Raw genomic sequence first — 25,954 nt, forward strand, 5'->3', positions numbered from 1 at the left:
GCAAGAGGTTCGATGAATATTGCAACAAAAATGTCTCCAGTCCGCTTGATGACATCACACCAAGATATAGCGGCATATTATTTTTGGCGATGTAAAATGGGGTTGCCAGGGCAAGCCGTGTTGGATGTCACCCTCAACGTTTGAGAGCTTGCAGCGTGAATGCGGTTCCCGTCCACATTATTGGGTTTTGTGGCAGCTCTGTTCTCCATGAGAGGGGTCTTTATTGTTGTCTGTGTATTCCTTGTGACCTCGTTAGGACACGTCCTCCAGTGTTTTACATTACACCAGCAACACTTGAGTTCCTGATGATGGAAGCTGCAGTATTTGTGTGTCCTTCTGTGTGAGCCAGGGAGTGTTCCTGCCCTCACCAGTAGCAGCAACATAGTCGATGGGCCACCATACATTTTTGGGGGGCATTTATATTCATATTCATTTCTCCCACTGCGCTCCCTGTCGAACATCTTGCTCAATTTTTTGACTTTTGTGTGTGTGTGTGTGTGTGTTGGCACTGCTAAGGCCAAAAAAAAATATCCTATGCTTAAGTCATAAAATGCATGCAACTGCAATTTTTCTGAAGGACAAAAGCAATTTCCAAGCACAATTCATTGCTTGGGTTCAACATTTTAATCATCACGTACACATTAATTTACAAATACACTTCATTATCTATGTTGTTAGATAATTAATTCAAGAATGATGTCTTGAATTAATTAAGCTTAAACATTTGAACACGGAACACACTGTATCGCAACATAGTATAATATACTCCCTTAATGGAAGTATGTTAAATAACACTAACAGGTAAGACAGGAAAAATATACAAACGTGTACAATAGTGTTACACAAATGATGTCCTTGACTAACACAGTCAGTATATAACTGCTTCTGCACTAAAAATACATACACTACTCACAAAAAAGTTTGGGATATTTGGCTTTCAGGTAAAATTTTAGGTTGAGTCTAAAATGCACTGTATACTACGTATTACTCTTATTTTGACCAACTGTTCAATGTTCAGGTAGTTTTTGAACAACTTGCTCTTCTCTAACAAGGAGATGAACAGAAAAATACACAAAAAGTGTTTGATCCCTGAATTGACCAATTACTTTCCTGGTTTAATTAGACTTGGTATTTAAACGGTCCTCTTCATCTCGCTCTTCACATTCAAGAGACCAAAATTTAACCTAATCGACAGTACCTCGCCATTACAAAACTTCAAACCGGATGTTTCAGAGGAAAGCGGCTATTGTGCTTAGAGAGTTGCTAATTTTGCCATTCAGCTCCTTGATAAAGAACAGAAAGATGTGCAAAATGTAGTGAAACATTGAAGTGATTGACCAGTGCATTCAAATGTTGAAAGAAGGTCAAATTAAGTCCACCTGTAAAGGTTGTAAGGCATTTTAGGTTAATCCTGAAATTTCACTCCAAAGCTGAGTATCCCTAACGTTTTATGACTAAAGAATAATTCCGCAAAGTAGTAAAGCGTATTACAGAACATTAAACATTTTAAATGTAAGACAATCCTGAGCCTCTGTGACTTGACTCTGTCAAGAGTTACCTGTTGTATTGTACATTTGATTAGAGGAAACATACTGTACACACTAAGTATAAGGTATAATTTATCACAAATATATTTGTAAAGTGCTTCAAACAGCTTATGATAGCGTTGTCTGGCAAGTGTATCAAAATTATTTAATGATATAAATCATGAAAACAGTTAATGCTTTTAAATTGCCTCCTGTCATGCTGTGATATTTATTCATTAATAATTTTACTTCAACTGATAATCCAATACCAGTCGTTGCAATGCACCGCCAGTAAATTCATGCAAATTCACTGACCTGTGTAGGCGAATCAAAACTTTGCCTGGACAGGTCAGACAAAAGAAAAAGCCCTTCGCAAATTAATTACAATACTTTGGGTGTCACCCTATGTGTTATTAAATTAACAACTCTAACAATCACGTATCCATACAAAATCATCAATTATTTTTTTGTGAGATTACGTCACCAACCAAAATGCAGAAGAAATATTTTGAGGACTATACTATACCATTGGTTAATGATTTAAAGCAATTGGTAATTTAGCAATCCTTAGATACTTTGCAAACTTGACAGCAAAAAAAAAAAAAAAAAAGTTACCGTATCATTGCCACACGATTGCTTCTTTGTTCGGAAACCTGCCTACGATCATGCAGATAGAGTCCAATATTTAGAAACAAGTAACAGTGTTTGGGATCTGTTTGGGACAAAGTAAATCCTAAATAGGTCACCTGTTTCAAGGCAATAGTACTGCTGTCAAAAGTGTTTAGTTGATAGAGTCGTGGATGGAATTATATTAAGTAGACAACGGGACAGTAGTATTAAAGTACTTTAGCATTAGTGTAACAGCTTATCTCTGCGCATTTCACACACTTTCTGGAAACAGTTTGTTGCTTGGTCAGCCTGAGCAGAGATGTTCGCAGGAGACATCAAGCATTGATCGCCTGAGATGAAGAGGAATCAGATGACACGTTGTTACCACCTGAAAAACATGAACAAAATGGCTTCAATCCATGACCAAGCTGTAGCAAATGGCTAGATACTACATCCTGGTTGCTGTCGTATGTTGCTTTGTTTACTGGGTCATGTTGATCATCCCATCTTGACATAATTTGGTCCAAAGGGTTGGTGGGAAAGTCTTGAACTAAGATTGTCTCAGGGAAGGAACAACATTACTGTGTTTGTTGGGACAGTTTACAGCTGCGTGCGTAGCTGGCAGAATCGGAATTAGCACTGCCAACGGTTCTCAGTGGGTTAAAAGCTCTGGTTTTGGAGTGGCCTAGTCAATGCCTTGACTTGAATCCAAATGAAATGCTGTGGCTTGACCTTAAAAAGGCTGCTCATGCTTGAAAGCCTTCAAGAGTTGTTGAATTAAAACAATTCTGCAAGACAGAGTGTGCCAAAATATCTCCACAGAGGTGTGAAAGACTCATTGTAAGTTTTGAAAACGCTTGATTTCAGTTGCTGCTGAGAGTGGCCCAAACAGTTATGATAACATTGTTGGAGAAAGGATCTGTGATCTGCTAACAAAATGTGGCCCAAACAGTTATTAGGTTTACGGGCGATTACTTTTTCACACAGGGTCAGGTAGCTTTGAATATATATTTTTTCCCTTCATAAATAAAATCACCATTTAAAATCTGCATTTTATGTACTGTATGCTCATATGGATGTATAGCTAGTCAGTTTTGGTGTTTCTGAGTATTCTGACATGAAGCGTCAAATATCATGTAATCAGTGGATTCCCATGTTATTTGCGATGATACGACTGTAACTACCATTGGTAACTGACAACAGAGAGATGAATATGTGCTCAGAATGAGCTACAAAAATGTACAAACAAGGTTAAAAACCACTACAACTTAGGTTTTGTGCTTTATGAACATAGGAGGTATACCGCACACTTTTCAAAAGATGCTATACCTCTTCTTCCAAAGTTCTTCCATATCTGCCATCCACTTGATGAATTTCCAGAACTCGTCGTCTAAAAGAATTGACAAAACCACACATAAAAACATTGTTGGAGAAATGATCTGTGATCTGCTAACAAAATGTGGATGAGTTCTGTTCCTACCCTTGTCCCGCTTCCAGAACTTGTAGACGATTTGAAAACTGAAATTTCTGACCGGACCTGAAAAAAGTTTGTGCACACAAATTAGCATACTACTGTATAATTCTAGGTCGATGAGTCTGCCAGGAGTTATGACAAGTTTGTGACTTTTATACTCATTTGCTAATGTGTGTTACCAATAACACAATGAAGGAAATCTAAGCAAAGATAACATCAAAACTAGGACAGTTGTGAGACTGCTGAAATGCAGTCATTGTGATTGTCATGCTCATTTTAATTGTGCATAATTGCAACACTCACACAAAAATAGCCTTTTTTTCCTGTTAGAGGCACTTACCTTTTTGTCTAAGAGAGTTCCAAAAAGTAATATGAAGAAACCCTATGTGAAGATAGAGAGAAATTTTGAACAATGAACAATGTTGTGCATTGTAAAACATGCAACCACATCCACATGTATGTATGTTGACTCATTATACATTTAATATCAGAACTTGTTATGGCAGTTCTGAATTACCAATTTCGAAGGGACACTACACATTGATATTTATTTCTTTTTCTTTTCTTTCCTTTTTATTTTTTATAACAGGATTGTTCAATTTGGTAAATCCAATTCAAAATTGGAAAGTTCGTTCAAGTGCTTAATGGAAAGCTAGCAAGGATGGATAAAATGAAGCCTAGTTGTCTTGGATCTTTTTCATGCTTGAAATCATAACATTTCCTGTGTTTGGCAACTCTCATGAGATTTCATTTTAGTGGCTATAGGAGTCTGCAAACATTTTTTTTATTTTTGTGTTTTTGTTTGCAATGCCACCACAGATGTACCAGTGATAGCGAATATTGGGAAAATGGTCCACGTTCCTCTCCTTGCTAATTAATACAATATTGTATGGCTAGAGCAACAACATGGCGATATCATTATCAGAAAAACTAAATGAATGCTCCAAAATCAGCTCTGTTCCAAGTGTAGTAATTCCCTTTACCACTACATCATGCCTCTGCGAGGTGTTAAAGTCAATGATAATAAGTTAATGATTGTACATAATTTGTTGTTTAACTGCACAGTGGTTGCAGATCTGCCCACTTACATTATAATTAAGAATGTTCTTAAATTTACTAAATATAGACAAGACTGAAGAATAATAAAAAGTAAAATGAAAGAAAGAAACTTATAAACTGCATGCTTACACAACACTGCATACACATTTTTGTTCTCCACTTTCCATGACAGATACACACACAGCTCTTCTCACAAACATATAGTTGCATTATATATACACTTGTACATATAATACACCTGGTCGCACAGAGCAACACTCGCACAAAATATCAACACACCGAGTCAAAGCTAGGATTGGTCTGCAACTGCATGACATCACGACAGAAAGCAGAGACTCCACTATAAAAGACTATGGCAGCAGACTTCCGGAGTCTTTTCACCTGGAGCTGTTCGAGCTGCGTGTGGGAGACCTTAGCGCTGAAGCTTCACCAACCTTGTAGTTTAGCTCTGTATTTTTGGCTCGAATAAATTGTTACACTTTTCATCCGGCCTGATCATTGAAGAATCACCTCGACCAGAATAAAAGAACCGGGTTATTGGAGGTTCGCACGGCCACCAGGCTTAAACCTGAGCCACTGCCTTCCTTTGTTCGTAAACCTCTAATAAAAAGAAACCATATAAAACACATAAAAAAATATATACATACAAAACAATAACAGAAACTCACCTGCAGAGAATTGAAGAAGGCGAAGGCTATGTGGATTCCTAGATTAGTTGGGTCAATTAAGATTCCAACTCCAAGACTCCAAGTTATTCCAAAAAAGGGTGTGAGGATGGCCAAGCTCCGAATAATGACCATCAGGACATACTTCTCATCGTCTTGTGCAGTGCTTGTCATCCCCCGACTCTGCAGTATTTTAACTATCACCACAATTAGGATTACAATGTTTATAAACACGATGAGCAGTGCCGGGATCACAAATGCCAGCAGCGCTCGTGACCTTTCCCAATTTAGCCAGCAGATCACATTTTCTCGAATGTAAGCATTGTTCGGTGCTGTTACAGCAATAGTAATAACTGTGATAATCAGTGGGGCCCCATAGCCAAGAGAGTATCCAATAGCCATCATAGTGTTTTTAGAAATTTCTCCACCAAAGACTCTGACTGAGCGGTAGAACAGCAACAGTGCAGACGCCAACATCCAGAAAAAGAGAGCGAGGTAAAAGAAATGGATGAAAAAGGTAGCAGCAGTGCATGCATCTGGATTCCTTTTATCTCCTTCCGAGATACTTGCACCAATAATGAACCAAATGTTTGCAATCAGGAGAGACAGTGCAATGTTAACAATGGAAACATGGCGCAAGTGTGATGTGTTGCTCTTCCTAACTTTTTTCCATATAAACGCTTCAATAATGAGGCATATAACTAGGGATGCCAAGGAAATACCGACGCCAATGTAGGTTATGAAATCCAACAGACGTCTGTTTGGAACAAAGGGTGACATTAGGATTGAAAATGAAGTCAGGTGGTCACACTGACATGTAACCGTTTCGTCATCTCTGTCAACAAGCTCGCAGCCTTCATCGTCCCATCCTCCAAGACCTTCAAAGAGAGTAAAGTTCCAGAACACACACTGAGGGTTCCCCAGAGTCTCATCTATAATGTCAAATGTGAAAGAGACATTGTCCACGGTGGTGTCAGACTGAACAAGTACGACTCTCCCATTGATTACCCTGCCTGTAGAGTTGTTTTCATCTCTTGGCGGAAGTACATTATCCAATGATTCAAAGGTTATCACAGTGAGGTTTGTTGGCCCACTAGACTCCTCTATGTCTATCTCCACTGTAGAATTAAAATCCGCATTGAAACTGTTGGTGAATGTAGTTTTGTTCAAGAGGATCAAAGGTGTTTCAATGTTAAACGAGGCATTGATTAGCCTACTCGTTATACCCTCAAGACCAAACAACAATAATGAGCTGACACTCTCATTTCTGGGAATGGTGTTTCTTGTTGCTATGGTCTCGATGACAGCTTGAAGGTTGAGAATGTCCCATGATTCTCTTGCCTCATCTCTAGTAAGGACATCAGTAGTTATAAGAATATCCTAAAGTAAAAGGGGGGAAAGAAAAAAATGTCAATACTTATTTTAACATCTGTTGTTAGATCAGCAAGAAAACATTTACCTCCATGGGGTCCTGACTTATCTCGATAATATTTGTTGTTACAAACGTTGCTACATTGTTGAGAATTGTAACAATGGCCTCAATATTGTTAGGAGATTCAGTCACTTGCTGACTTAGTTCAAGAGTGGTGATGCTGAGTTCTTCCAAGAAATCTGACAACGCCCCTTCAGTCAAAAACTGATTTTTCAAAGGGGAAAAAACAGTGTTACAATCAGTGCATGGCTCAAGGTTTCTACACACAACAGTGAAATAATCCAACTCAACCAAATGTATCTAATGTTTCAACAAACTCAGATTTGTAGTTCATCGATCAAATGTAGTGTTTTATCATTCGTGATTTTACTGCCTTAATGGAAGTCCAGACAACCCCTACTGGGGAAACAACTCCCATTGGTTCTCCAATGACGCAAATAGTCCTTGCAGTTTCAGTTGTGTGCCAAAGAAAAAATAAATAAAAAATCAAGCCAACCAGCTCACTCACCCCAGATTCAAAGACTAGTTGCGCAATCCTTTGGAGGGTGCAATTGTCTGCTCGATCTTCCCATTCTCCACTTTCCCTGCAAATGGCAGTCTTCTCTCCCACCTCATTTAGTTCACAAGTAGCTCTACCCGTATCATTTAAAAATCCATTTCCAAATACTGGATCAGCAACACATGTGAATGCACCTGGGAAGACAATACATGTTTACAAGTGATAGAGAATGGTTAAAAAAAGCCTGAACTGTATCATATTAAATGTGTTGTCATTGCTTGGTCAATACTTACCATCGGCCACGAACACCAATGTTAGAATCCGTTTGAATTGCGAAAAATCCATCACTTGACAAGTAATGTTTAATTCTTTGTTATCACAGTCTGCCTGTGTGATTGTTATCAGATGTCGGATTGCAGGGCCTGTTTCTAAACATGGACAAACAACACACAGCACTCTGAAAGTGATCACAATTATTTCCATAGTTAAGTAAATACAATAAATAAATTCTAAAAGTGAATTTTGCTTTGTGAATTTTTGAAAATCCCTGATTCAGTGAAACCCACACAAGAACAAGAAAACTCCACACCATTGTTGTGTGACTGGTAGGGATGGGCATCGAGAATTAAGAACCGGTTGGGAGGGGAAACGTAACTGTTGAAGCGTTCTGTCACTCAATTCTGAATCTTTAGCGAATGATCAATGAACAGCCAGCGTGCAGGCAGGGGCGGGACTTCATTAAACGTACTGCCATGTGATTTGCATTTCGCCAGCGTTGTCATTCACTTTGGCGAATGACCAATGAGCAGCCAGCGTCAGGCAGTGCCGTGCAGGCGGGGGAGGGACTTAAGTGAACTGAGTGATTCGTTCAGTGAACTGGTGTACTGGTGTAATGAGGAACTGAAGAACTGAAGAGTGATTCGTTCATGGGAGGGACTTCAGTGAACTGAGTGATTCGTTCAATGTACTAGTGTACTGAGGAACATAAGAACTGAAGAAGTGAAGAGTGATTCGTTCATTGAACTTGTCATTCGCGATCCGAATGATTCGAGACACGAATGATTCGTTCATTGAACTTCTTCGTTTTTGTGATCCTCTAAGGAACGATGTACTAGTACGATGAGTGAATCGTTTGCGTAAGGAACAGCGCACTCTGCAGTGAACGTACTCATGAGTGATTTTTAACCGCAAGTCCAAACGTCCTTGTGGGGATAGCTTTCCCTCGCAGCCGTTTGTTCAAGCTAATGGCTAATGTTGAGTCAGTCAAGCACATGAAAACAAGCATACATATTTAAAATAAATGTAAATTAAAAATAAATGTATGTACGTACACAACATTCCCTCTGTCTCCAATGCAATTATTAAAGCTTTTTATGTCATATTATTATTAATAACATAGGACGTGCTCGAGTTACGACGCACTCGACCTACGACATTTCGACTTTACGACGGCCGTGCCTCGTCCGCCATTTTGTCCCAGCACCATAGTGTTTCTGCTTAGCTAGTGCATAGTGCTTGTCTGTGTTTGTGCGGCGGAGTATCTTTGGCTTTTTTGCCCTTCTTTTTCACACTCTCAGCAGTAATGGTAAGTACAGCATCTTATTATTTTATTTTAGTTTCTTTATACGAAGTGTTAACCTTTCCTGCTACGGTCACCTGACCGCGGTCGGGAGACACAGGGGTTAACTCCCTTCTCTCGTTGCACAGCTGAGCTGGGTGGCGGCAACAATAAAGGCACGAAGCACCGATTTGCTGCTTTAATGGCTTTATTAGCTCCTCTGCACATTCAACGTCAACGGGTCCTCCGCTAATCGCTACTCTTCCTCGGTCGCTTTCACTACACTTGCCACTGTACACACTCACATATCGACACACACGCCCACACACACTGAGCTTGCTGTCACAATCACGTGGGACAATACCCGTAACAGAAGTATTTCGACGTAAATTTCGACTTTAACGGTGAAATCCGACTTACGCGGAAAATCGTGTTACGTTGCCAGCATAGGAACGGAACTCGTTCGTAAATCGAGGACTTCCTGTAATAATAATAATAATACATTAAACTTATATAGCGCTTCTCAAGATACTCAAAGGCGCTTTCCACTAATCAGATGACAATAACAGTAAGGCTAGTGAGCAGGAAGCCCGGGTGGCGGGGGCTGGTGTCAACGACGCTGTCCACCGCGGTGGAATCCAGAAAAGTCACACTGGCCTGGCTCGCTGGACGTAAAGGCGTCTTTATACTCCAGGGCTCGCATGGCCAAAAGCGCCCGCATTGAATCACGTGACCGATGTATTGGGCCCCTATGTGGTCCCTATGCGTCACTTGACACGCACACAGCAAAAATTGTTGCCGCGCGTAGAACGCCGTGGAGATCATCTCTTGTCATTGGTCCGTTTTAGTCATATGCTGTGATGACTTAGTCAGCGTTCCCCTTGGGTCCACATACCACCTCCGCCGCCTTCCTGATTGATTTTGCAGTAAAATTAAACGTATCATCTGGTAATCTAGGTCCATTTGTTCTCGCAGAAACTGTTCCATGGTCGCCATTGTTGTTACTTTGTTCCTTGTTCCGGAAAGGAAAGTAAAAACGGCTACCGGAAATGGTCATAAAATGCGGAGGAAACTCCACCCTGTGGTGTCCGAGCCAATACCAGCCGTAGTGACACCCCCAACTTGGAAGAGAACTGCAGCACATTTTCATAACAGCGCAGGTGGGTTGCGCTTGAGTATAAGGCAAACTGGCCGCGGGATAGCCGCAGTGACGTCAGCGCTGTCACCGCCCATGCGAGTATAAAGAAGCCTTAAGGGGACGCGGAAGGATGTTCGGCACGCATGTTCACGAATCACAACTGAAGCCGGCTGTTTGAGAGCTTGCTCAGGGAGAGATAGGTAGGTGATAATTTAGCCTAAGTTATTATTATTATTTTAACCTCCCCACCTTTCCTAGTTTACAGTACCACTAAACAACAACAACGCATAGTCCTTCGGTGAACGTGTTGAATGAACGTGAACCTCAGGGATGGATCATTAACTGAATGAGGAAGCACTTGAATGATTTTGTGAAAAAGAAGTGAACGATTCGGCAAACGAATCTTTTGAATGAATCTTTTTAAAGAACTGATTGAATGATTCAGTACACTCAAAAGAACTGTCGTTCCCATCACTAGTTCCCAGTTTCGATGCCTAGTCCGCCAACACCGAAGAAGTGGCGAAAACCAACAAAAAAGTGCCGAAAACCAACGAAGAAGAACGTGCACGAAGATGTGCTTGTGCCCAAAGACTGCAAACAAAAGTGTGCCTTAACTTTGTTAAAATTAATGATCAGTCGCCTCAGTGCAACACTTGGTTGATTGACACTATTATATTGTGCAAAGGAGGCTTTCACGATGTGTAGTGTCTGATGCGCTCCCTCCCGCTCCGAGCCTCAACCTACACTCAACCCTCAGTCAATTGGGTGAGTGAAACAATAAAATACATCTATGCCAACATTGAGACAGCTAACAAGGTAAACGGTCGGTTGCACTTTTGCGGTGATGTTTTTTTGCGTTTATTTTAGTCTTCAAACCAATCTTAGAGCCGATAACAGAAAAAAAGCTGAACACTGAACTAAAACCTCATTGTACCAAAAACTCTTCTTGCGCACCACAAACCACCACCATACACTATAATATCCCCTTGTCACTGTTTGTTTCCTATATTCAGTGTTTGTTCGTTACCCTTCTATGTACCCTGGCTTTGGAGTACTTAAATATAGCATCTCTATCATCCTCTCTAAATAATATTCGTCAACACAATACCAAAAAAATCTCCAGAAAACTGTCAAAAAAACAACAACAAATAATGCATAGTACCAAATCGATTTAAAATTATGATAGACACACCCATTATAGGTTACACTTAACATTAATGTCTTGGAATGTCAATGGCATTCGATCAGAGGCAAAGAGAATTAAGATTATGGCTTATACCACTAAACTTCAAACAGACCTCATCCTATTACAAGAAATGCACCTTACTAAATCAGAAGAAAAATGCCTCATTGACTCTAATTTCACTCAGGTTATCTCGGCCTTTTATAACTGTAGTCAAAGAGGAGTCTCAATACTAGTCCATAAAAGACTACTTTTTATAATAAATAGTACAGTGGAAGATCCAGAAGACCGATATATAATTATACAGGCTACAATATTTAACAAGCTTTTCACAATTGTCAATCTATATGCTCCAAATAAAGATGATCCAGCCTTTTTTCACATGCTCTTTTCCAATTCTACAATTATTATGGTAGGTGATTTTAACCTTACACTAAATCCCCTAATAGATCGCTCAAATCTCAAAAATAGCAATCAGCCACAATGCTCCAATATACTCGAGGAGTATATGGATAACTTTGGTCTCATTGACATATGGAGGCTGAAAAATGGTACAAAAAGAGAATACACATTTTTCTCATCAGTTCACCGTTCTTTCGCAAGAATAGCTTTCATTCTCTCAAACAATTCGGCAGCTCAAAGAATTAGCCCCAAAATACATCCGATCATCATCAGCGACCAAGCACCAATTTCTCTCAATCTAAAAGTTTAATCAAATTTCGGACCCCCACCAACATGGCGCTTCAACACGTCCCTTCTTCTCCTCTTGTCCCTGTTTGCTGTTCCAGAGTCTGTGGGGGTGGGACTTTATTTCACTCCTTCCTTATCTCGGGGGTGGGGGGGAACCACTGGGGTGACCTCCTGGGGAGTAATGGTGGTGTGATGGTGACGCGCCCGTGTTCCGTGGGTGCTGGGGTGGTGCCGGCTTGCACCCGCCTGGGTCCCCCACTCTGGCTGCTGGTGGGAGCAGTGGAGCCCCCCTGTCGCTCCTCGGGCCTGCTTCCTGCTCTTCTCTCCGTTCCTTGCGTGCCGCTGCGGTCGCTTCTTCCTCTTCCCGTGCGGGAGACGGGCGGTCCCCTGTGGGCTGTGGGCCCTACTACCGTGGGGTTCTTTTCCCTGCCTGGCTTGGAGTGGGGAGGTCCACCTCCCACGCTCAGAAGCAGGTAGTGGGTGCTGGCGGGGGGGGGGGTGTTGGTGCTGCGGCTCTGGGTGGGATAGCCCTCTTCGTCGGTGGTTGTCATGCCTCTTAAACACTCACTTAGCACACACTCACACCATTCACTGTATATATTTCTCACTAATCATATCTGGGCACATACACATATCAAAGGGTTCCTGGGGGACTGGTATGGGATTGGGAGGGTGTGGGTGTCTGTGTCTGTGCTGTTTCCCGGTCCGTGCGCCTTGGCCCTCGGCCCTGCCTGCCCCCCTGGATTTTAAATGCATCACACACACTCCCCATGTTTTAATGCACCACATACACCTATCTCAGGGGAGCGGTGTGGGTCGTAGATGGGGGGGTTTGGCTGTTAGACAGTAGTGCCTGGCAGCACTGCCTCCACTCCCTCGGCTCACTGACATCTCCAGATTTTAATGCACCACACCACTTGGGGGGGCACTGATACACGGGGTAGGGCCAATGACTGCCAGTCGGGGACCTGGCAGTCATAGTAACAGGGGGGGAGGTGGGTCTCACTTACTTGCATGGCGGTGCACCCGAGGCCGGGCCACCCGGGCTGGATAACTGCTTGTTGTTCGGGCTGACCTCTCATGGCCCGCCGCTGCTCCTTGGGTTCCACCTCTTATCATTCCCCTGTTGGGTGCCCATATCCGCCCTCCTTTCCAACAAACAAGGGACACTCTCCCGCCCTTAGGGGGGGCGTCTGGCTCTCCTGGGGGTGAAGGGGGTGGTGGTGGTGCATGTGGGGCGGTGGGGTGGGGTGGTTGGCTGGGGGCGTGGCATTGGGTCCTTGCGACCCCCACTGGGTGGCCGGATGTTGGGACGCCTCGGCTGGGCCGGTGGAGCGCCCTGGGTCCCTCGGTGTGGGACGTGTCCCATCCGCCAGGCTGCTCTCGGGTGGACCCCTGGGCCTGATCCCGCCCCTCGATTGATTGGGTGGGGTCCTCAGCCGCCGCGGTGCGGCCACAGCAATTACAGGACATTCTGTCAGTTACATAATTAATGCCACCACACTTCAGTTGTACCGCCGGCATGACGACCCTTGTCCTGCATGCTTCTTCTCCTGTCCTTGTCCTGTTCTATCTTGTCCTGTCCTTCCCTCACAGTGTGTAGCACTACAGCCCCATGCAACACTCATATTTAATGTTTCATTGTAGATAATGTAATGATGTACTTCTCTCATCCTGTTTACAATTAGTGCTTTGTCTTTTGTCTTTGTTTCTCTCTCCCCTCTAGAAACTTTGTTGTGTTCGACTGATCGACTCTGATTCTCAATAAACTTCAATTATAACACTAAGAAACCACAGCGGAAGCTTAAAAACTCCACTGTGACACAGTAAAATTGTTCCGGCATAAAAGGGATACAGATCTTCCATTCTGCTTGACCTAACAGCCAAACAGGACAAAAAAAATAAACCATTGGATGTGATGAAACAGTCCCAAATAACGATTTTAACAATGCTATATTTAACTTTTAGCTGAAACATTAATTAATGAATATTAAATCAATTGGGTTAGTTCCACACACATTGCCTTTTAGTTCATAGGTTTGATATTGATACTGGTTATAAAGAACCTTGAATCAAATTTGGGCTGCTAAGGAAATGGATGTTCATAATTTGGACACCCTTTATTTAAACCATGTAAACTTCAACCCTAAAATAATCGGAATCAAGAATCGTTTGGAACCTGAATCAGGACTGGAATCGCTCAGATTCAAACGATACCCGACCCTTGTGATTGGTCAAGTATTTTCTCATTTTCTTGTTTTTTTCTAACAACAAGATGCCTATTCAAAAGATACAAATTCACTATAACTCACAATTTGGCAAGGCTAACAATAATTTTGGGCTAAACCGTAGATCTGCATAACTTTATAAATGCAAGACATAATTTTGATGCTTTTCTGTTTCAGTTTTACCTGCATTTGGGATGTCTTTAAACTCCACCTGGTAGGGGTCCTGGACAGTGCACTCTAGTGACACTTGCTGCCCAACATCACACAAGATAGTGTTTTGGAGGGGAACCATCTGGATTGTGGGTGTTTCCGAAAGACTGAACATTTCATTAGAGTCCTGTCGGAAACTTGAATTCTGATCAAACAGCTGACATTGATAGCGTCCTGTAATGAAATTGTTTTGCAAATTAAAATTAAGACTTCATTACCAACTACCAAGTATTCCAACAATTGTTAGATTACAATAAAGGGAAATGGATTTCAAACAGTGTATAAAGGGTTAGGTCAAGTTGCTTTTCCTCAATTTTCCCCAGAAAAGATTACAACTGTGCAGTAGTCTCATATACATTTTATTGAGTATTTATTTAGAAAGACCATATACTAATATAAAGTACTTCAAGTGATTCTTACCGTTGTCAGTGGAAAAATAATTTGTGATCGTAAGTGTTGGCACTCCATTAGCTTGTGAAAAGCTGTGTCGATCATCTTCATTTATCAAAACACCATCACGTGTCCACTCTGACAAGGTGATACGAAACTCTAGCTCTTCTGGTGGCGGGCCACATGTCACACTCAAAGTGTCGTCAAAAAATAAAATATCTGGTTGAAATATTAAGTCTCTACGGCCTTTAATGGAAAACAATACAAAGAGTGGACAATTATTTTTCTGCAGAAAATTTTCTAGACAAATAGGCTTAATAGTGAGATGATATTAAAACGTCTCTAAGGTTGTTCCATTGAGAACATTATTAAAGTTACTTACTCTCAAATACCATAGGAAATGTGTTTCTCAGGTCATTGAATAATGCCACTAGAAGTGCATCAACAGCTGGGTCTTCAATTGGAGTATTTGCAGTAATTTCAAAGTCACCAATGGTGCTACCATTCCTATATCAAACATTTCAAAACAGAATAAGCATTACAGGGGAACTTGATGGTAGACCTTTAAAAGAGGTCTAATGTTGCTTCATCTCAGAAAATGTTTACATTCTTGTTTGTTGTTTGAGTACACAGTGACTGAAAAGATAGCTTTTGTTAAAATCATGAAACAAAGGACAAAAAGGCTTGCATTGTACTGTAGGCACAGTAAGGACAGGTAGGTAAGTTAAATCATTGTAAAAAGCTTAACAAATATCAAATTAAAGAATTGAATCTACCTGAAGCCTGAAAGACTCGCTGATAGTAGACCTGGGATATGGATCGCAGATTGGGTTTCAATCTGTTTGAGATGGTGAGCACATCCAACGTGAGTTAAATAATTATAGCAATCATAACAATTGTGAGCATTCTTACTTACAGAACCTAAACATCTCTGGTGAACTTCATTATTTTCATTGTTGTATAATTCGTCAAATTCGATCCCCATTGTGAACGACAACGACCTCTCTAAAATAAAAAGATACCTCATTAGTACAAATTAGAATTAAGAAAAGAGTCATTGTGTGTAACTTATTTACCGTCTATTGTCAGGGGCATACTAGTTATACCTAAAAAATTAATGGAAGAGCAAAGTTGAATCAGAAGTGTTCAAACATTCCAATAGCCTTTCGCTAATCTAACTCAAGTAGTGTACAAATGTCTTAGCAAGAGTAAAGAAAAATAAAAATAAAAAGTAAATAAACATTGTGCCATTTTAATTGCTAAGGATATTATGGTATATCAGATACAACTGATATATATCACTGACTGTGTACAATATACTCCATTTCCAAAAGTATTGGGATAACTGAGACGAAATTTGTATTTGCTGTCAACTGGACACATTTGAGTTTGACATCAAAACACAAATGTAAAAGAAATCATGCTTGTGCAATGACTCTCTCAGCCTTACAATTGCTTGTTTGTTTTTTGCCCAGAGACAGATCTCAGAGAGTGTTCATGTTGGTTACATCTTTAACTATTAAAAAAAGTTGGCAGGCGAAATTCAAAATCTGAAACTAAGTGAAGACATTCAGTGCTATTTATAGTTTGAATAATCAATGTAATAGGATATACCTGGGCAACAAGCACACCTATCAGGCACGTTTGAATTATTTTGTTTACTTATGCAAATTCCTGGAAATAAAAGCTTTAATGTTTATCACTTGTGTCATAGAGATCTTTTCAAGTCTAACGCAAATGTTTTCAATTTATAGCAAAAAAATAAAGGAATTGGCCTCACTGTTCCAATAATTTTGAAGGGTAGAGTAGTTCTGTCTACAACTTTATACTATAATTTGAGTGAGCTAAAGACTCATTCGACATATTTCATGTTTGGTGCCGAAGAACGTAAGACGTATTTGAAGACTTATTTGGAGAGCAATTTAAAATGCTGCTATCTATCTTATTTCATAATGTTAGCTCCATGTGATTGTAATTGTACTGAGAGTTTAGTTCTTAGATGAAAGAATGTAAGAGTTGTATATGTCTCAGATACTTCACTTTCTGTTGGTGGTGATGTTGTTATTCTAGTTGTTGTTGTTGGTGTTGTTGGTGTTGTTGGACATGTGGTGATGATATCTGTGGAGCAAAATTAAAAGTTGTGTTAATTTACATTATACAAATACATGGTCATTACATGATAATTACTACCAAACTTAATAGTGAATTTGTTGTTCATATTCTGAAACAGGAGTCTGAGTAGCTGCACTTACTTAATTCACAATACTGGCCATCTGGAGGAATTCCATTTATGCAGTCGCAGTTTTGCATACTGGCATTACTGCATGTACCATAAATCTCACAGATGTCACATGGCCATAGATATGGATCCTCACACTTACATTGCTCTTGTCCATTAAAGTCTGAATAGCAGGCTGAAAAAAATTATGCCACTACATTGACTAATAAAATCTTGAAAAAAATCAAACACTAGACTTTTTAGACAGATTACAGAAACAAATTAATGTTCAATACATTCTCACCTGTGGTCAAATTTAAGCTTGTCAGTATTAAATCAATTGTGATGTTGAAAGGTAAAGTGACATTTTCCACAGCTGTCCTTAGTTGAACAATGAGTTCCTCTGGATCAGTGTTGAATGTGGTTATGGTGAGAAGAGTGTCCACTGAAGCTAAGGAGGAGCACAGGAAAACAATTCACATCAAGTGTAGTATTCATGAGAGTGTTAACATAATTTTACATAGAGTTCAGATATTAGGTGAATGAATGTAAGAGTTTTACCGCAATTTCTCGTGTATCATTTTTCACCGCCAAAAATTGTCAAAAGTCAATAGTGTCCATTTTACATAGGTATAGGGGAAAATGGAAAAAAACTTTCACATTTTATAAATGTATGCTGCCATCTAGTGGTTATGAAAAAGGTGTAGCCTACACTTTCATTCCAATATGACAAAGGTACGTACGACTGCAAACCTGTACAGTTGTTCTCATAAGTTTACATACCATGACAGAATTTGTGAAATATTTTTTAAAAATATGACTGATGACTGAACAACAACCATCATTAATTTCTTTATGGTTATATTTTGTTAAATGATAATGCTTTTCTGAAATGCTTGACCGTTTAATTTGAATCCCATTAAAATGAAAATAAATGTGTTTTGCCTGGCCCTTCATGTTTTCCATCCACCCATCCATCATTTTCTACCACTTATCCGAGGTCGGGTCACGGGGGCAGTAGCTTGAGCAGGGACGCCCAGACTTCTCTCTCCCCAGCCACTTCATGCAGCTCCGTCGGTGAGATCCCGAGGCGTTTCCAGGCCAGCCGAGAGACGTAGTCTCACCAGCGTGTCCTGGGTTGTCCCTGGGGTCTCCTTCCGGTGGGACGTGCCCGGAACACCTCACCAGGAAGGCGTTCGAGAGGCATCCGAATCAGATGCCCCAGCCACCTAATCTGGCTCCTCTCAATGTGGAGGAGCAGCCCCTCTACTCTGAGCTCCTACCAAGCTTCTAACCCTATCTCTACGGGAGGGCCTGAACACCCTGCGGAGGAAACTAATTTCGGCCGCCTGTATCCAGGATCTCGTTCTTTCTGCCACGACCCACAGCTTGTGACCATAGGTAAGGGTAGGAACGTAGATCGACCGGTAAATTGAGAACTTCGGTTTCCGGCTTAGCTCTTTCTTAACCACAACAGACCGATACAAAGTCCACATCACTGCAGACACTGCACCGATCCGCCTGTCGATCTCCCGTTCCATTCTTCCCTCACTCGTCAACAAGACTCCAAGATACTTGAACTCCTCCACTTGGGGCAGGATCTCATCCCTGACCTGGAGAGAGCACGCCACCCTTTTCTGAGTGAGGACCATGGTCTCAGATTTGGAGGTGCTGATTCTCATTCCAGCCGCTTCACACTCGGCTGCGAACTGCTCCAGTGAGAGTTGGCGATCACGGCTTGATGAAGCCAACAGAACCACATCATCTGCAAAAAACAGAGATGCAATTCTAAGGCCACCAAACTGGACCCCTTCTACACCTCGGCTGCGTCTAAAAATTCTGTCCATAAAAGTTATGAACAGAATCGGTGACAAAGGGCAGCCTAGGCGGAGTCCAACCCTCACCGGAAACGAGTCCGAGTTACTGCCATCAATGCGGACCAAACTCTGACACCGGTCATACAGGGACCGAACAGCGTCAGGGCATTCGATACCCCATACTCCCAAAGCACCTCAAAAAGGACTCTCCGAGGGACACGGTCGAAAACACCTTCTCCAAGTCTACAAAACACTGGTTGGGCGAACTCCCATGCACCCTAGAGGACCCTGCCGAGGGTGTAGAGCTGGTCTACTGTTCCATGGCCAGGACGAAAACCGCACTGCTCCTCCTGAATCTGAGATTTGACTTCCAAACGGACCCTCCTCTCCAGCACCCCCGAATAGACCTTACCAGGGAGGCTGAGGAGTTTGATCCCCCTGTAGTCCGGTCCCCAGTCTGCCAATCCAGAGGCACTGTCCCCGATGTCCACGCGATGTTGCAGAGGCGTGTCAACCAGGACAGCCCCACAACATCCAGAGCCTTTAGGAACTCCGGGCGAATCTCATCCACCCCTGGGGCCCTGCCACCGAGGAGCTTTTTAACTTCCTCGGTGACCTCAAACCCAGAGATAGGAGATCCCGCCTCAGAGAAACCACACTCTGCTTCCTCATGGGAAGGCGTGTCGATGGAATTGAGGAGGTCTTCGTAGTTTTCTCCCCACCGGCTCACAACATCCCGAGTCGAGGTCAGCAGTGCCCCATCCCCACTATACACAGTGTTGGTGGTGCACTGCTTTCCTCTCCTGAGACGCCGGATGGTGGACCAGAATTTCCTCGAAGCCATCCGGAAGTCTTTCTCCATGGCCTCACTGAACTCCTCCCATACCCGAGTTTTTGCTTCAGCGACCACCAGAGCTGCATTCCGCTTGGCCAGCCGGTAACCATCAGATGCCTCAGGAGTCCCACAGGCCAAAAAGGCCCAATAGGACCCCCTTCTTCAGCTTGATGGCATCCCTCAACGGGTTCGGGGATTGCCGCCACGACAGGCACCGACCACCTTACGGCCGCAGCTCCGGTCGGCCGCCTCAGCAATTGAGGCGTGGAACATGGTCCACTCGGACTCGATGTCCCCCACCTCTCCCGGAACATGATCAAAGTTCTGTCGGAGGTGGGAGTTGAAACTCCTTCTGACGGGATTCCGCCAGACGTTCCCAGCAGACCCTCACAATACGTTTGGGCCTGCCACGTCGGACCGGCATCTTCCGCCACCATCGGAGCCAACTCACCACCAGGTGGAGATCAGTTCACAGCTCCGCCCCTCTCTTCACTCGAGTGTCCAAGACATGCGGCCGCAAGTCCAATGACACGACCACAAAGTCGATCATCGAACTGCGACCTAGGGTGTAACTCGGCGCCTCTCACCGTGGGCAACTCCAGAGTGGAAGAGAGTCCAACCCCTCTCGAGAGGACTGGTACCAGAGCCCAAGCTGTGTGTGAAGGCGAGTCCGACTATATCTAGTCAGAACTTCTCGACCTCACACACCAGCTCGGGCTCCTTCCCTGCCAGAGAGGTGACATTCCACGTCCCTAGAGCCAGCTTGTGTAGCCGGGATTCGGATTGCCAAGGTCCCCGCCTTCGGCCACCGCCCAGCTCAAACTGCACCCAACCCCTGAGGCCCCTCACACAGGTGGTGAGCCTATGGGAAGGGGGACCCACGTTACCCTTTTGGGCTGTGCCCGGCCGGGACCCATGGGTGCAGACCCAGCCACCAGGCGCTTGCATTCGAGCCCCACCACCAGGCCTTGCTCCAGTGGGGGGCCCCGGTGACCCGCGTCCGGGCAAGGGAAAACGAAGTCCATTGTTTGTCATCATCATTAGGGGCCTTTGAGTCGTGGTTTGTCTGGTCCCTCACCTCGGACCTGTTTGTCATGGGTGACCCAATATATATATATATATATATATATATATATATATATATATATATATATATATATATATATATATATATATATATATATATATCATGCGTGTGTGTGTGTATACACTCGTGTGTGTGTATACACTCAATTGCTTGGTGTGAGGCCACTCCCTGATTGCTATAAATAACTCTTGGGAGGTCCCATGACTCCATGACATGCATTACTTTTCTATCGTCCTGTAATGAATCCAATTGTACAGCCGGGTCCACTACCCTTGTACTGCTCTATTCCCCTCATGTCCCTGTCCTATCTTGTCTGTCTTACATTGTCCTGTTCTTCCCTCAAAGGGTCAAGCAATACTGCCCCGTACAATACTGGAATAGAATGTGAAATTGATTATGTGAACATTTTTTGGTTTTGCTCATTTTTCTTACAAATAGTGTCCCCTGTCTTTTTTTTTTTTTTTTTTCTCTATCATCTCCTTTTTCTTTCTGTCACTCCCCTTTAAAAAATGTGTTCTGTCCAACTGAATGCAGTCTTTATGACTTTAAGACCAAATTGTCTAATCTTCTACTTTAAATGAAGAAAAGTATTTCCAAGTACCTAAGATGCTGAATTAAAATTATAAGATTTAACCAAACCTGTCAAGACTGAATGAACACACCTAATATTGTTGAATCACTTGAAAATGTTAACACAAAAGTAAAGAATATTTTGCTTCCATTTACTTGATTGCTATTTTAATTTCTTCAGCTTCTACGACATTAATACAATGATAGTCCTTAAAACTGCCTTCAAAGAATGTCTTACATCGTCATGTAACAGTTATCAAATATTTTTATACAGTACCTTCTTTTAGTTGTGGTGGTTGTGGTGATTCACATGTGTCGATATCTGAAGAGAAAAATTGGAAAAAAGATTTTAGTATTGCTCTCTGAAGTAGGAAAAAAATGCCCTCATCAAATTCTTTCTATCCATCTAACTTTCGAAAGAGCTTGTCTTCATTAGGGTTGTGGGTGAGCTGGAGCCACTCTCAGCTGGCTTTAAGGGAGAGGTCTGGTAAATTCTGGGCTGTTCACCAGTCAGTCAAAGGTTATCAAATGTTTCAAACCCAAAAACAAAAAACTTTATAGCAACTGTCATTTGAATAAAAGACAGCTAGATACACAATACATGGAAATTGCCATCAATTCCACAGCCCTGAATACCTCAAAATCTTTGAAACTTCTGGGACTGTCATCTTATACATGTTCAACATTGCGTAGTAGATTCGCAAAGAATTTCAAATTTGACACACTAGGGTTTTGCCAACCCCCCCCCCCCCCCATTAAGGAGGAACAATAGGTTGGCTCCAACGTTAGGGTAAACTTACTCCTCAGGGTGACGTGGACTTAGAAAAGGCATTCCACCTTGTCCCTGTGGTGATGTGAGGAGTGGAGAACGGCAGGTGTACAGAGTCCTGGCACACAACTACGGGTCATTAGGCCCTCGTAAAATGGGAGAAGGAGCTGGGTTGACATAACCGGTTGTGAGTCGTGCTTGTTCACTGTGAATGTTGGACTCTGGCAAGGCTGTCCTTTGTCAACGGTTGTGTTCATTATCTTTCTGGAAATAATTTCTCTATGCAGCCCATGCGTAGAAGGCATCCAGTTTGGTCACTTTAGGATCTAATCCCTTTTATTTGCAGATGATGTGGCGCTGATAGACTGAATAATCGGTAAACTGCAACATTTGCTGGGATGGTCCCCAGCTGAGTGCGGAGCTGCTGGGACTAGATTTATCCCCTATAAATTGGAGGTCCTTTTCTTCATTTGGGAATGGGTGAATTGTGCATTACGGGGTTGGAACAAAGTCTTTCTTCAGGTGCAATAGGTGGAGCAGTTCTAGTCTCTTGTGGTCTTGGTTACGCGTGAGTGACGGATGCATTGTGAAATCCAATGTCGATTCGATACGGCCATCTGCAGTAATGCATTCACTGCATGGAACTGGTATGGGGACGTAATAGTTGAGTGAAAACAGGAAGCTTCCAATTCATAAGTGCACCTACATTCCCACCCTCATCGATGGTAACAAGCTTTGGTGAGTGACCTGAAGGACAAGATTGAGCGCACAAGCGGCCAAAAGAAGCTTCTTCCGTCCTGTGGCTTTGCTTACTCTAATCTATGGCAAGAGAAGCTCTGTCATCCAGGAATGAGTCAGAGCCACTGATTCTCCGCATTGTGATGAGCCAGATGAGCTGGCTCTGGCACTTCGGTAAGATTCCTCCCTGACAGATCACGACGAAGTGGTCCAGTTATGTCCCACTGGGAGGTGACCCTGGGGCACACCTAGAATATGCTGGAGGGACAACGTGTCAGAGCTGGCCTGGGAACAACTAAGTGGAGCTGGAGGAGGTGGCCGGAGACAAGGAAGTCTTGGCATCCCAATTTAGACTGCTGCGCCCACAACCCCGATGATTAGAAGACAATGGATTGATGGACACCAGCTATGCTTGACTTTTATAGACTGTTGTTTGAACAGTTTCATAAGAGCTGCACTTACTTGAGATTGGTTTACAGAACTGTCCAAACGGAGGGATGCCATTAATGCAGTCACAGGTGAATGTACTGGCATTGCTGCATGCACCATAGGTGTCACAGATGTCACATGACCAAGCAAAGGAATCTTCACAATGACACTCATGTCCTCCGGTAGACTTTAGATAGCAGCCTAAAAACATATTGGTGCCACAATATTAATAGAAACCTATTTAAAAACATACAATGACAATGGCCTCTATCATTTGTGGAGGAGACTGATGAACTAAGAAAATCTCACCTGTGGTCAAATTCCAGCTTGTCAGTCTTAAATTATCTGCTATCTCAAATGGCAAAGAGACGTTATCCACAGCATCCCTCAGTAGATTAATGATGTCTGATGGGTCAGTGTCGGCTGGAGTGTCCACCGTGAGGACAACGTCCACTGAAGGAGACGAGCACCACAGGAGACAGGAAAAAATACTTTACTCCAAATGCAGCCATCATGACTTGATTAGCTATTTGTCTGCACTTCATGTCATGATGAAGTTTTACACCTCATGGTACTTTTGCTATTTGTAAAGTAAGTTTGCTGACATGGTACACAAAATGCAGTCTTTATGACTTTAAGACCAAATTGTCTAATCTTCTGCTTTAAATGAAGACAATTATTTCCAAGTACCTAAGATGCTGAATTGAAATTATAAGATTTAACCAAACCTGTCAAGACTGAATGAACACACCTAATATTGTTGAATCACTTGAAAATGTTAACACAAAAGTAAAGAATATTTTGCTTCCATTTACTTGATTGCTATTTTAATTTCTTCAGCTTCTATGACATTAATACAATGATAGTCCTTAAAACTGCCTTCAAAGAATGTCTTACATCGTCATGTAACAGTTATCAAATATTTTTATACAGTACCTTCTTTTAGTTGTGGTGGTTGTGGTGATTCACATGTGTCGATATCTGAAGAGAAAAATTGGAAAAAAGATTTTAGTATTGCTCTCTGAAGTGGGAAAAAAATGCCCTCATCAAATTCTTTCTATCCATCTAACTTTCGAAAGAGCTTGTCTTCATTAGGGTTGTGGGTGAGCTGGAGCCAATCTCAGCTGGCTTTAAGGGAGAGGTCTGGTAAATTCTGGGCTGTTCACCAGTCAGTCAAAGGTTATCAAATGTTTCAAACCCTAAAAAAAAAAAACTTTATAGCAACTGTCATTTGAATAAAAGACAGCTAGATACACAATACATGGAAATTGCCATCAATTCCACAGCCCTGAATACCTCAAAATCTTTCAAACTTATGGGACTGTCATCTTAGACATGTTCAACATTGCGTAGGAGATTCGCAAAGAATTTCAAATTTGACCCACTAGGGTTTTGCCAACCCCCCCATTAAGGAGGATCAATGGGTTGGCTCCAACGTTAGGGTAAACTTACTCCTCAGGGTGACGTGGACTTAGAAAAGGCATTCCACCTTGTCCCTGTGGTGATGTGAGGAGTGGAGAGCGGCAGGTGTACAGAGTCCTGGCACGCAACTACGGGTCATTTGGCCCTCGTAAAATGGGAGAAGGAGCTGGGTTGACATAACCGGTTGTGAGTCGTGCTTGTTCACTGTGAATGTTGGACTCTGGCAAGGCTGTCCTTTGTCAACGGTTGTGTTCATTATCTTTCTGGAAATAATTTCTCTATGCAGCCCATGCGTAGAAGGCATCCAGTTTGGTCACTTAAGGATCTAATCTCTTTTATTTGCAGATGATGTGGCGCTGATAGCCTGAATAATCGGTAAACTGCAACATTTGCTGGGATGGTCCCCAGCTGAGTGCGGAGCTGCTGGGACTAGAATTATCCCCTATAAATTGGAGGTCCTTTTCTTCATTTGGGAATGGGTGAATTGTGCATTACGGGGTTGGAACAAAGTCTTTCTTCAGGTGCAATAGGTGGAGCAGTTCTAGTCTCTTGTGGTCTTGGTTACGCGTGAGTGACGGATGCATTGTGAAATCCAAAGTCGATTCGATACGGCCGTCTGCAGTAATGCATTAACTGCATGGAACTGGTATGGGGACGTAATAGTTGAGTGAAAACAGGAAGCTTCCAATTTATAAGTCCACCTACATTCCCACCCTCATCGATGGTAACAAGCTTAGGTGAGTGACCTGAAGGACAAGATTGAGCGCACAAGCGGCCAAAAGAAGCTTCTTCCGTCCTGTGGCTTTGCTTACTCTAATCTATGGCAAGAGAAGCTCTGTCATCCAGGAATGAGTCAGAGCCACTGATTCTCCGCATTGTGATGAGCCAGATGAGCTGGCTCTGGCACTTCGGTAAGATTCCTCCCTGACAGATCACGACGAAGTGGTCCAGTTATGTCCCACTGGGAGGTGACCCTGGGGCACACCTAGAATATGCTGGAGGGACAACGTGTCAGAGCTGGCCTGGGAACAACTAAGTGGAGCTGGAGGAGGTGGCCGGAGACAAGGAAGTCTTGGCATCCCAATTTAGACTGCTGCGCCCACAACCCCGATGATTAGAAGACAATGGATTGATGGACACCAGCTATGCTTGACTTTTATAGACTGTTGTTTGAACAGTTTCATAAGAGCTGCACTTACTTGAGATTGGTTTACAGAACTGTCCAAACGGAGGGATGCCATTAATGCAGTCACAGGTGAATGTATTGGCATTGCTGCATGCACCATAGGTGTCACAGATGTCACATGACCAAGCAAAGGAATCTTCACAATGACACTCATGTCCTCCGGTAGACTTTAGATAGCAGCCTATAAAGATATTGGTGCCACAATATTAATAGTAACCTATT

General features: G+C 42.5%; 1 protein-coding gene across 1 annotated transcript; it reads right to left on the minus strand.

Annotated features, from left to right (window-relative positions):
* Nucleotides 1-601: 601 nt before the first annotated feature.
* Nucleotides 602-21,508, minus strand: LOC133468525 (adhesion G-protein coupled receptor F1-like). The gene is made up of 18 exons (XM_061754534.1): nt 21,466-21,508; nt 17,184-17,330; nt 16,914-17,075; nt 16,702-16,779; nt 15,738-15,767; nt 15,578-15,666; nt 15,438-15,499; nt 15,044-15,168; nt 14,692-14,907; nt 14,245-14,445; nt 7,558-7,692; nt 7,274-7,458; nt 6,793-6,969; nt 5,337-6,713; nt 3,950-3,991; nt 3,616-3,672; nt 3,465-3,525; nt 602-2,523 (listed from the first exon to the last, which is right to left on the minus strand). The coding sequence occupies exons 3-18, from the start codon at nt 16,969-16,971 to the stop codon at nt 2,471-2,473; spliced, it is 2,946 nt and encodes a 981-aa protein (XP_061610518.1). The 5' UTR covers nt 16,972-17,075; nt 17,184-17,330; nt 21,466-21,508; the 3' UTR covers nt 602-2,470.
* Nucleotides 21,509-25,954: the final 4,446 nt, after the last annotated feature.

The sequence above is a fragment of the Phyllopteryx taeniolatus genome, chromosome 18 (assembly GCF_024500385.1).
Source record: "Phyllopteryx taeniolatus isolate TA_2022b chromosome 18, UOR_Ptae_1.2, whole genome shotgun sequence".
NCBI classification, from domain to species: Eukaryota; Metazoa; Chordata; class Actinopteri; order Syngnathiformes; family Syngnathidae; genus Phyllopteryx; species Phyllopteryx taeniolatus.